General features: G+C 39.1%; 1 protein-coding gene across 1 annotated transcript in view; it reads right to left on the reverse strand.

The window, feature by feature from the left end:
• Nucleotides 1–9,661, reverse strand: part of apaf1 (apoptotic peptidase activating factor 1) — a 45,669-nt gene extending 36,008 nt beyond the window's left edge. Inside the window, exons 1-17 of the mRNA XM_085386908.1 lie at nucleotides 9,492–9,661; nucleotides 8,023–8,211; nucleotides 7,153–7,342; nucleotides 6,729–6,926; nucleotides 6,274–6,463; nucleotides 5,294–5,406; nucleotides 5,052–5,183; nucleotides 4,593–4,831; nucleotides 4,272–4,439; nucleotides 3,926–4,057; nucleotides 3,475–3,588; nucleotides 2,566–2,750; nucleotides 2,136–2,262; nucleotides 1,765–1,890; nucleotides 1,520–1,660; nucleotides 1,129–1,254; nucleotides 577–723 (exon numbers count right to left, since the gene is read on the reverse strand). Of these exons, the coding sequence (XP_085243034.1) occupies nucleotides 577–723; nucleotides 1,129–1,254; nucleotides 1,520–1,660; nucleotides 1,765–1,890; nucleotides 2,136–2,262; nucleotides 2,566–2,750; nucleotides 3,475–3,588; nucleotides 3,926–4,057; nucleotides 4,272–4,439; nucleotides 4,593–4,831; nucleotides 5,052–5,183; nucleotides 5,294–5,406; nucleotides 6,274–6,463; nucleotides 6,729–6,926; nucleotides 7,153–7,342; nucleotides 8,023–8,166 (2,472 nt within the window). The 5' untranslated portion in view covers nucleotides 8,167–8,211; nucleotides 9,492–9,661. The remainder of the gene's footprint in view (nucleotides 1–576; nucleotides 724–1,128; nucleotides 1,255–1,519; nucleotides 1,661–1,764; nucleotides 1,891–2,135; nucleotides 2,263–2,565; nucleotides 2,751–3,474; nucleotides 3,589–3,925; nucleotides 4,058–4,271; nucleotides 4,440–4,592; nucleotides 4,832–5,051; nucleotides 5,184–5,293; nucleotides 5,407–6,273; nucleotides 6,464–6,728; nucleotides 6,927–7,152; nucleotides 7,343–8,022; nucleotides 8,212–9,491) is intronic.
• Between the last annotated feature and the right edge of the window lie 3,253 nt (nucleotides 9,662–12,914).

Consider the following 12,914-nt stretch of genomic DNA (forward strand, 5'->3'; position numbering starts at 1 on the left):
TTAAGCTCAAAGGTCATTTGACAATATCAAGTATACCAAGGTATTAATGTGCTCTACAATAACTCTGTGCTTTGCATCAAAAAAAAGAAAAAGATTTTCTTCATGCATTAGGATTAATGTTGCAATTTTCCTCAAGTTTATAAAGCCTCTCCTTTCAGTCACCTTAGAGTAAAAGAACCTATCCAATCTTCACTCTGTTTGGGTTCCCAGAATACAAATGAATGAAGATGTAGGGAACAGAGTGAGGCTGATAACAAGACAATACTGGCTGACTTTGGAAAGCTCAGGAGAGGAGGGGATATGCACATTTATAACCAAGACACACTATTTAGACTCTCTAGAAGACAAACAAGCTCTCTTTCCTGTCTCCTTCAATGAAACAGCACACCAACATCAAGGGCAAAGAGGATAGAGTGAATGTGTTTTCAATTTTTAATCAGTACAGCGAGAAAGTGTTAAGATAATGAACAATATCCAAACCATATGCACCCAATTTTATCAAACATTTAGCACCACCTACAAAAAAAACAGCGTACAGGATCATACAGCAGCATGCTTACAATGATAAATGCTCACCAAAACGGCATTTCTGGCAGCACATATGACGCGTTTGCCATCGGCAGTCCAGGTGCTACACTTGACAAAGACGTCTTCCTTGTTGTCTGTAAACATGTCACTTACATTGATCGTCTTCCATTCATTGGTAGAAGAAACCTCAAATACCTGCAAACATGCAGAATCATGCATGTCAGTGCATTACAAGACCAAGGTATGTAAAGCATATTAATATTTCTAAATTTAGTTACTAATAAATGATCTAAATAGAAAGCGAGTACCATCATTTGCCTATTTTGTTGCAGTAAAGTTCTTCTAGAATCAAATGTTTTAATTCAGGGATTATAAAACTATTGGGACTGTAAACTCATGACTAGGAAACATGTTGTCCAACAAAAGTACAAAAACGTATTTAAGAAAAACAAATCTTTACCATTTAAATCCGTCACTTCAGATTTAATTAAACAAAAACAGTGTATATGTCAGAGCACTTCACCTGCTAATAATTATTTCTAGTTCAGTGTGTGTTACCGTATCAAAAAGAAAGCAAGTATCAGGACTAATGGCAGTCACCTTAAGGGTACCATCGTTGGAGCAAGTTGACAGATACTTGTCATCAGGAGAGAAACAGCAGTGGTTGACTGGTTGAAAGTGACCAAACATGGTGTTCTGGGAGGATGGCTTATTGAGGTTCCACAACTAATGAAGCAAAGAAAATGCATGTGGCATTAAAAAAAATGGCTAACACATTACATAACATATTAGCCCCTTTTTGCCTTGTGTTTTTATGTGCATGTGTTAGCTAGCAATCTGTCCAGGCCTCTCTTCCTATGACAGCTGGGTTCTAACACAAATGAGATCTGAACTGGATAAACTGGATAAAAATTAATAGATGAATTGATGGAAGTAGAACACGAAAGGTCAGAAGTTTAAAAACAAAATCGAAAGCATAAATAAGACAAACCTTGACATTCTGAATATCGTCATTGGAGCAGGTGGCCAAAAGGAGGCGCCCTGATGTGTTGGTAAACTGGCAGTGGTTGACCTGCTCTTCGTGCTCCTCTTCAAACGTCCTAAGCAGCATTGCTCGCTCTCCATTCCACACCTGCAGTGTCAAGAACATCAGGATAACATGGCAGATTTCTGTGTTATTTTACTCGCTTATTTCTTAATCATAACATAGTTATAATGGTGCTGTGGACTGTGTACCTTGACTTTTCTGTCACTAGAGCAGGTTGCTAAGAGACGGCCGTCAGGGGAGAAGGCACAGCAAAGCACTTCATCATCATGGGCAGGGATCTCCATGAGCTTCTCACCTGAGGTACTTTTAAACACCTGCACACCATTGCAAAGATGGCAGCGAAGCCACGTTTCATCAGTACAATATTGAGTTCCTCATGTAACACTAAAAACTCCTGACTAAAGTTTAATAAACTATGAATTTACAGCTTTTAACAATGGTTACGACAAAGTGTTACTGAAGCTATTTGTAGATTCCAGAGAGCTGAACAATTCTAGTTAATGATTGCATTTTGGTCCATTCTGCTGTTGCTTTTGATGCTTTGCCGGTGAAATGGTACCTTGAGTGTCTTGCAAGCTCCACAAGAAGCAATTTTGGTTCCATCCTGCGAGAAGCAGGCTGAGTAAATGGAGCCCTGGTGGGGGTGAATCACCAAACGAGACAGATTGTCTACACCGCTCTTATTCCTGTATTCAAAAACACGACACACACACAAAACAGTAAAAGCAGGAGTTCAAAGCTTGTACACACCATTAAAATGGAAATAATAACAATTTCAGATATATTATATATTGAATATTCATTTTAATTGCATTGTAACAGCAAATGTCATCTAAAATCTTACATGTTAAAGAAGGGAGTACAGATTTAACAATGAAAATTAGTTATCATATAATTCAATAACAAACTAACTAATAATGAGATGTAAAAATCAACTTGAAATATCTCCATTATAAAGAGAACACCATATTAAATGCTTGCTTTCTTACACCAAGTCAAAGTAGAGTTTCCCAGCTTTGGTCCGGTTCTGTGCCTGCAGTTGAGCTTGTTTGTAGACCTCGGAGTTGGGCGGCTGAGACAGAGCAAGCTGCACAACATCAGGGAAAGGACGCTGCTCGAGCTGGTGGCCATTCAGAGACAGAAACTCCTGGAACTGACTGCGCACTTCACTGTTCTGGAAGCAAAGAAAACACAAGCATACTTGAGTCCACTGCAAACACCAGGTCACATTAAAGGGAAACTACCCAAAGCTTGTCGTTTGTTATCATAACTATTTTTCACTAAGAACTTAAATCACAAAAGTTTGATTGGTAAGTAATTGCTATTATGCACCATGGCATGTTCTCTTGCAAAGATGAAAATTAGAAAGTGAAAATGTGATAATTAAAAAGAAAATGAAGGTAGGAAAATTAAAGGTCAACCTTTTTATTTAATTCACAAAGTACATGAAAGACAGGCGGAGTCTAAACCTGTATTTTTCCTCGGGATGAGGTAGAATGAGCTGCACTCTCATTCTTTGTTGAATTACTCTTTTTGTACATGAAGATCAGAAATTTAAGCATCAAGGACACTGTCATTTTCACTAATTTGATGCAACAGATAGGTATGCACAAATTTATGATTCCTGCAGTCTGCACATATCTCTCATGCATCTTTGTGAGTTGCTTCACTCACTGAAAATATGACTGGAAATTTAAAAAAAACAACAATTATCTTCAGGCTCTGCATCATGCCACTCAACTAATCTTATGCCTTGAAAAACTACTTATACATAGAAAACAAAGGTTTGTGTGGCAGTGATAAATATTAAGTTTAAAGTGACCCATATCTGAACACATATGTGTATCCCATATGTGAAAAGGGCAATAGACACAGTGGCCATTTTTTTATGTCCTGACCTCTTGGTCCAGAATGGATCCATACTCCACATAGTCATTGATGAGATGAGCTGGACCCATTATCTTGGCCTTGATGATCACCCAGTTGAGAGAGAACATGAGTGAGTAGAGCTCCTAGACAGAGATGATCAGAAACCAAAAAGAGAAAAAGACACAGAGAGACAGAGACATGGTGAGAAAAAAGGTAGACTGAAGAAATAAAACCCTGCTATTATTTCTCACTTATACGTCATCTTAAAACACTGCATAGGGCTGTGCAGTCTGGTCTACTTTAACTTATGTATGTATGTATGTATGTATGTATGTATGTATCTATCTATCTATCTATAATAAAAATGGTTTCCCATACTGTAGAACAGAAAATGAGAAAGCCATTTCATTGTTCAGCACTGTAATGAATTACTAGGTTCAAACACACTTAAAAGAAAAAGAAAATAATTATCACTTCTACCTGGGTAAGGTTGGCTTTGGCCATATGGTAGGTCAAATATCGGATCCAGTAAAGAGATTCCTCGTCTCCTGAAGTGGGGGGACCGTCTCTGTAATGCTGCTGGTACTGACGCACCACCTTAGTGTGAAGGCTCTGTTTAACACAGAAAACCCAAATAAGCACACACACAACAGCAAAGAACCATATTTGCTGGGTTAAAGATAATGACACTGGATTTATAGCTTTGATTTTATGCTAGAGCTAATTTAAACCTAATGTAGCTAATTAGTTAGCCTGGCCTCTTAAAACTTGTAGCTTAATTTGACAATCACTGCCCACTTCAATTGAAGGATGCCTTTAGACTGACCTCAAGCTGCGTTCGGTTCTGCTCCAACAGGAAGTCTATCTGGAGGTCGTGAAGGTAGTACAGGTAGGGTTTACTGTTATTGTCCACGAAAAGCAGAGACTTGTTAACAAATTCCTCCAGGATGTCCTCCACCTCCTCAGGTTCCAGATCCCAAAGAACAGACAGCACCTGGGAGAAGAAAGAACAACACAATTAACCGTTCTTAACCTTGTGGAAGAATAATATGCCATTAATCTGCAAAAAGCATTAAAATTTAAAATGTCATGTCACTGTGTCAGAAAATATAGGGATCATAAACAATCTCCTTTTGTGCAGACAAACCTTAGCGGGGATTTTGACATCCTTCTGTAGAACAGTAAGATCCTTGTAGAGGTCTCGGTGCTCATCAGGAAGTACCTCGATGCTAGCAGCCATGGCCTGATCCAGGGCATCATAGTCATAAGATGATGACTTCCTTATACGCTTGAACTGCTTCATCTGCAGCTGGCAGAGATAGTAACGCCAGCGGTTTGGTTTTTCTCTGAGCAGCGCTCCGATCAGAGACACCACCAAAGGGGAGCCTGACATGAGGGGCGAGGAAACAGAAATGTGTGGGTTTTTTTTAAAGCACATGACCCTAAAAATGATATGAGACCTAAATCGTCACAAAGCTTGATTTGTTTTCCCAGAAAGCAACAACTAAATCGAAATTAGCCATGTTTTCTTATAAAAAATAACATCACCCATATTAGCAAAGACATCTTCTTAGATTTCTTTATTAGTCAGTGTCAAGATACATACCTTTACACTCTCTGACAATACTGCGAGCCTCCTCAGGTAGTGCTTGCAGATTTATTCTAGTGTACAGAGCAAGGATCTCCAAGGCCTTGTTTTCATCCAACCCGCTTTCAACTTCCACCTCGTGCTTAGCACCTACAAAAACAGTCAATACAGAGTATTTTTCAGTATACAGAAAAGTAATCGCAGAAGTTTCACCCACTTAAGTCTGTACAGTGACCAGAGAAAAGCAACAAAACACATACCACTAACAGAATCAGTGAGGCTTCTATTTCTGGTGGTGAGAAGAACACGACAGTGGATGTCAAACACCTTCAACACTGTACTATCCCAGATGTCATCCAAAATCAGCAGAGATCTAAAAAACACAAAAGAAAGAAGGAATTTGTCACAGCTGCTGCTTTTTAAATCAGCTGACTGTTTACGTCTGCTGACGTAGATACCATCCAAATGACTGTGGCTGCACCACTTACTCACTTTCATATGAACAATCTGTCGCAGCAGAGCAGTTAAACAACATTCAGCACATGAAACCATCTGCATTCCTTTTACCTTTAAGCTTCTATTTTTCCATACGCAGATTTAGAGTTACTGAACACATCATTTTTTTATATTTTCTATGTAACCAAGTTTCTTCTTTAGTAAAAGTTTTAACTTTCCAAGGTATTTTGTTTGGTGACATAGGATACATTTATTACACAGTTATTTTATTTCCCCCACCCCGTCGAAACAATTCATCTTTACCTAAAATGTCTGTCGAATTTTTAAAGTTGTTGTCTTTAACTTTTTAAAACTTTCTTTTAACTTAAATTTGAATTGTTTTTAATGCATTATTGCAGTTCAAATGTCTCAGTTTATATTTCCTGCTGTGTTTAAATCAGTGGTATATACATAAAACATAATTCACCAATAAACTACATCTGACTTGACTTTAATAATAATAATGTTGGCGTTGTTGACCGACACAATTCATCTGCTTCAGTAACTTTAAAAATACTTTACATGTATACTGTATCTTTCTGTTTTAATTATTTTTTACATCCTTTATTATTTTACTTGTACATGTCGATATTAGAATGGCATGGTTAATGTAAATGATATACTAACTTATTCTATATACATATTACTTCTGTCTTATTGATTGATTAAAGTTAAAGTATTTCATGTTAAACTCAATATTATAAATAAAAAGTTGGGAGATCACATATAATTACTAAATAGTGACCTTGGATATCTGCGCAGCATGAGGAAGCGAAGACGCTCCTTGGCTTCATCCAGAGAGTTTGGAGGACGGTGGAGGGGCTGAGAATCAAGGCTCTGCTCCAGACGAAAACACAATGACTGAACTTTAACCAGCAGGTCTGGCTTGTCCACCTGGCCGATGGACAGCCAGTGGACGCCTCCAGGAAAGCAATCTGGAGATAAGAGGGAAGAAAGAGTTAAAGGAGCAAGAGTTGTCAAACTACAGAGAAGTAACTGCTATCTGTCAGTTCGTGGATCATTAGCGACAACATCATCTTAGCTGAGTCCATCGGTGATCTATGTTAGTAAGAGACCCAGAAAAGTACATCAACGATTACAAAAACTTTTTTGTTTTAAGCTTTTCCTTTCTCAGTTTCATTCATTGCCTCAAACTAATTCATATTGATAGTTAGTGCTTTATATCAGTCAAATATTCACCTTCAATGATTCCATGATCTCTAACAGCTTCAGCAGCTAGGACGGACTTCCCCGAGCCAGCCATGCCAAAGACAGTGATCCAGCCGGGCTCCTTCTGGAGCCGGTAAAGCTTCTCCCTGGCCCTGTTCACTAGTTCTGGTCTGCTGACAAACACTACGGGCCTCTGTGGGATGCCACCTTCACTAAGCATTGACTGAACTGTTGAACAAAGCAAAACTGTGAGTGTTTGAAGAGTTATCATACAAAAAACAACACTAAGTTTAATACTAAGAAGATGCTCAGTCAGGATCAAGATCAACTCCCACACAACAAGCAGACTCTGCACATCCTTTTTTTTTTCTGCCAGCACTCATGAACTCCCACACACTAACAGCACAACCTATCAAACCTCCACCATCCTCACCCACAGCTTCCTACTTCTTACCATAAGTTGCAGAGCCATCAGAAGAGCCCTTATGTGGATTCAATGAGATGTGTGGCAGGTCCCTATGGAGCAAACTGGCCAAATCGTCATATGCCTCTCTGACCAGTGCGTTGTAGAAAGAAATGTAGGCAAGGTTGTCCTTTCTTAACAAGAGCTCTATTAGTGCTCCAGCCTGATCCTTCCTGGTAAGCTGAAGACAGAAACATCAGAGATGAGATGTGAAATGTTATGATCTGGTAGAAACCATACCAGGCGATGTTTTGAATAAATGTTAAGAGTCTGAGATACATTCCACAAAAAAGATTGTTCATGTTACAACATTTGTGCATGGTTTAAGCCAGCTGTATTCTAGAAATCAACCAGTTGCATCATCTAGTGGGAAAATCCCATGTTGGCAAAATGTTGGCAAAGGTTGGAATACAGTTTTGTTATTAATCATTTAAAAAGAGAATGTAAAGTTACATTAAAATTGTACACACTTATTGGTTTTGCTGTTAGTTTGATTTCTACAGCAGCCAAAAAGCATTCTGTTCATGTATGCCTCAGTTACTTAACGGAACATCATTTTAATGACACAGTATTGCTTCTCTATGGCGAAATCCAAGGTAATGTATTACTAAATAACCTTAAGGGGAAAATGAGTTATCTACAGTTATCGTCATGTCTTGTGTCCACAGAAAATGGCAAAGTCAACACAAGTGTGAAAACAAAGACTTGACTCAGTAAATAAAGGTAGGAGGAGGGTGACTCAATACATGGACAATAAAGTCTGAGAGGAGGAAAGGAGGACAGGGCTTCAGTAATGTCGAGCAATATTTTCATTGACCACAGTATTAATTCTAGAAAATGTAGAAACCACCAGAAGCTCACCTGAGTCCTGATCCTCTCCTCCTCATCCACAGTCATCACACCATCACTGATCATGTGATCCATCAGGTAGGTGGGCTTAATGTCCTCCTCCAGTTTTTGGCGGAAGCGCAGCAGACAGCTCCGTGCCCCTTCCTCCAGCGCCATTTCTGCGCCACACACCAACCATACAGGATCTCGGTGCACTGCACGCTATTGGAAAAAAATACGGCGTTTAATAAATTGTGGATCTGTCCATCCTTTTTGGCATGGCATGTATTTCTTATTGTTCCATCTTCAGGAGGTAGTGTGGGTAGTCTACTAATCAGAAGGTCAGTGGTTAGATCTCCAACTCTTCCAACCTGCATGTCAAAATATCTTTGAGCAAGATACTAACCCCAGAGTTTGCGCAACTCTTTCATGTAAATGTGACTGAATGAATTTTAAGTTAAACAGTACTTACGGGGGCACTCGGTTACCTCAGTGGTTGAGCAGGCAACCACATGCTACAAGGCCAAATGCAGCGGCTTGCATGTCTTCCTCGTCCTCTTTCTATCATCTTCTCTTTACTCAAACTATCCAATAGTGCCCCCCTCCCCTCCAAACATAATAATTAAGTATAAATTAAATTAAATTAAATAAGTACCAATCCAAGTACTGGTACTGTACCATTTACATGGGGAATACAAATATATATATTTTATATATATAATATATATATATATATTTTAATAAGGAGAATTAAAGTAGAAACATAGAGTAAATATTGTTAGTTTTAGTATTTGTTAGTTTGGAAAAAAATAAATAAATTAAAAAGTTTTTTAAAAAAAAATCACATCATGGTTGTAGAGGCACTGATGGGCATGTTTAATGAGACTCTGGATGTTTACAAGCCTGTGAGTCAACTGGTTTCTATTGTAATACATGTACTGTTTTTCCTATAACTCGCCTGACATATGTCCTCAATACGTCATGCCCCTGCTATATACAGATGTATTTGTGATTGTGTATATGTGTGAACTGATCAGTCTTGAAGGTTATGTATTCGTCAAGCTTTAAAGGTTTCCTGCTGTTTAAAAATAAAATTTGTTAGCAGGCTTTAACGGCAGAATGTAGTCTAAAACCTTAAAAATACCCTCAAAGCCACAAAAGTGTGTGAAAACAGTCTTTAATGTCCAGATATCTGTGTTCCAATACGAAACAGGAAGAGATCAAAAGTGAAAATACAAGAGCTGATAACGCATTCACTGGGGTATAGGTTACCATCTGTTATTAAAAAATAGTAGGAGTACTTAGTTTTGACAGCTCAAAATGAACTTTCACTAGTGCTAATGAAGACTAAACTTGACTCTTCTTATTCTTAGTCGACATCTTTTCTAGCGTTATATTCACAAACCAAGCCCAATCCAGCACTTGTTAGGAAGTTCAACCTACTCCGACTGCTTGAAGTAAATGAAACAAAGAAAGACAGGTAGCCACTAGCTGATACTTACGAATATCGTCTAGTCTTCAGCGAAGAAGGTGGTTGTTTAGTTGTATGCGGCTTCGATATCAGGTCACGATTTAAGAACCCAGTCACTAAACAGAGGTTTTAATTCTCTGTCTTAACGTGTTACTACACACCCAATTTTGAAAGAAGAGCTTCCTGATTCACAACAAAAACAACTGCCCCGGCGTGAAGCAACCAATTGCTTTGCAAGCTCTAGCTCACGTGACCGGTGAGCTCACGCTTTGGAAGAATGTGTAGCTGGGCAAACTGATGCGGCGTTTATATACTTCTCGTGTGTTGTAAATATTTGCGTTCGCTCAGCTAAAACGGTTAGGCTTTACAAATATTTTCCAACGATAAAGTCATATGAATACGTATTCCAGCGGCGGTGTTTTCATGGTAAATTTGAGTAACATAAGAGTTATTATGCGTTACTATAAGACATAACATAGAAACGACCATCATTTACTTTCTCTGTCTTGTTTAATCAAAAACACTTTAGTGTGTGGTATTACCCACTAAATTCATGATACAGTTCAAACACTTTGCACAATTAGACGCCACATTAGACGAAATTAGATTTATGAATTAAAAATCCTTTGACAACTCTATTTTTATCTACCTCCAGGCCGCACTTGAAGGCAACATTACTGCCTGGTGACAGCAAGTGATGAGAGCATTTGTTTACTCCAGTACACATTGATGCCCTGATAATACAATTATAAGTAGCTGTGAATAGATTACCTATATAATGCTGTGGACATATAGGCTTGTTGTCAGACCTGCGTGCAATGAGACTCAAATGAAGTATATGCAAGCTAAAATTATCATCTATACAAATTATTGTCTGTATTTAATTAATTAAGGATGCAGGTTGGTGATTATAATTTTCATCCTTGCTTAAATAGCTTTTTTTCTTAACAGTTGTGTGTTAGTCTCATGCATTCCCCAGATAGCAAAATGATAGCAATAATACATTATAGCTTTGTGTTTTCAACTTGCAACAAGAGAAAAAAGCAACACAAAATTAAAGATAAAGGTTCAAACCTGGTTTTCTTCCTATTCGTGGGCTAAACTGTTAGGTTCCCTCTATTAATACCCCTTTGAAAAAATATATCTACAGGGTGGGCCATTTATATGGATACACCGTAATAAAATGGGAATGGTTGGTGATATTAAAGTCCTGTTTGTGGCACATTAGTATATGTGAGGGGACAAACTCCTCAAGATGGGTGGTGACCATGGTGGCCATTTAGAAGTCGGCCATCTTGGATACAACTTTTGTTTTTTCAATAGGAAGAGGGCCATGTGACACATCAAACTTATTGGTAATGTCACGAGAAAAACAATGGTGTGCTTGGTTTCAACGTAACTTTATTCTTTCTTGAGTTATTTACAAGTTTCTCTTTGTTCACAGCCATTGTGGTCGGCATGAAGCTGGACACTCTGGTGACAGTGGCAGAGAAAAGGACATTAAAGAAACTGATGGACATTATGAACAATGCTGGGCATCCTCTGCACACGGCCATAAAGAATCAGAAGAGTCTGTTCAGTGACAGGTTGCTTCTCCCCAAGACAAGAACTAACAGACTTAAAAACTCCTTTGTCCCACACGCCATCAAACTGTTTAACTCCTCTCTGGAGGGGAGAGGGAGGGGAAACAGGAGGACAAAGGAGGGGGGAACAACTAAGCTGTAGTGCCTCTTCACCTCACTGTACAATACCTTGTGCAATACTTTTTGTAAATAGTCAACAGTGCAATAGACTCAATACTTGAAATGTGCAATTCACTTGTATTTTTATTTTTTATTCCTATTTATTCTATTTATCCCCTTTGTATATTTTATTTATATTTGTCTCTGTATTTATATGTGTGTGTGTGTGTGTGTGTGTGTGTGTGTGTGTGTGTGTGTGTGTGTGTGTGTGTGTGTGTGTGTGTGTGTGTGTATATATATATATAACAATTCTGTAACTGTAACTTCGGTCGTTGCTGTGCTTTTTGGAAGTCGAATTTCCCAGAGGAACCCACCCGAGGGATTAATAAAGTTCTATCTTATCTTATCTTATCTTATTGACATGTCGAAGAGGTTAACACATGAGGAGCGGATCGAAATTGTGTTGATATCTGGTGAACGCAGTAACCAGGTCATTGCAGCAGATTTCAATGCAAGACACCCTACGAGACCACCCATCTCCCATGCTACAGTTAGCAAACTGCTTGCTAAGTTTCGTGAAACTGGTTCAGTGTTGGATGTGCCAAAATGTGGACGCAAGAAAACTGTCACTAATGAAGAAACATCAGTGGCTGTCCTAGCTTCATTCAGCAAGAGCCCACAGCGTAGCAAGAGCCCACAGCGTAGCACTCGCCGCATGTCACTGGAGAGTGGCATTAGTCGAACATCCCTTTCGGCGGATATTAGCTACTCACAAATGGAACCCTTACAAACTCCAGCTACTGCAGCATCCCAACGAGGATGACCCAGATCGGCGCACAGAATTTGCAGAATGGGCAAAACAAAAATTGGAACAGGACCCTCAGTTCACGCAGAAGATTTTGTTCAGTGACGAGGCAAACTTTTATGTGAATGGTGAAGTTAACAAACAAAACCACCGCTATTGGTCTGACACTGACCCACATTGGATGGATCCCTCCAAGACTGTTGGAACAACAAAAGTGATGGTTTGGTGTGGTATATGGGGTACAACGATAGTGGGTCCATTCTTCATCAATGCAAACCTCAAGGCCACTGGATATTTGAAATTGCCACATGATGTGTTTCCCTCTTTATGCACTGAAGCTGGCATGTTCCCTGAGTTTTTCCAGCAAGATGGTGCACCACCACATTATGGGTGCAAGGTCCGAGCATTCCTAGATGAACAGTTTCCTGGAAAGTGGATTGGTCGTCGTGGGCCAGTTGAATGGCCCCCAAGGTCTCCCGATCTGACCCCCTTAAACTTTTATCTTTGGGGTCATCTGAAGGCAATTGGTGTGAAGATTCGAGATGTGCAGTACCTGAAACTATGGATACTGGATGCCTGTGCTGGCATTTCTGCTGCGGTGTTGCTATCAGTGTGTGAAGAGTGGGAGAAGAGGGTTGCATTGACAATCCAACACAATGGGCAGCAAATTGAACTCATTTTATAAGTGGTCAGAAACTTGTAAATAACTCAAGAAAGAATAAAGTTATGTTGAAACCAAGCACACCATTGTTTTTCTTGGGACATTACCAATAAGTTTGATGTGTCACATGGCCCTCTTCCTATTGAAAAAAACAAAAGTTGTATCCAAGATGGCCGACTTCTAAATGGCCACCATGATCACCACCCATCTTGAGGAGTTTGCCCCCTCACATATACTAATGTGCCACAAACAGGACTTTAATATCACCAACCATTCCCATTTTATTACGGTGTATCCATATAAATG

The sequence above is a fragment of the Rhamphochromis longiceps genome, linkage group LG17 (assembly GCF_057381845.1).
Source record: "Rhamphochromis longiceps isolate RC_006_pf linkage group LG17, R_longiceps_female_GT1.1, whole genome shotgun sequence".
Classification (NCBI taxonomy): Eukaryota; Metazoa; Chordata; class Actinopteri; order Cichliformes; family Cichlidae; genus Rhamphochromis; species Rhamphochromis longiceps.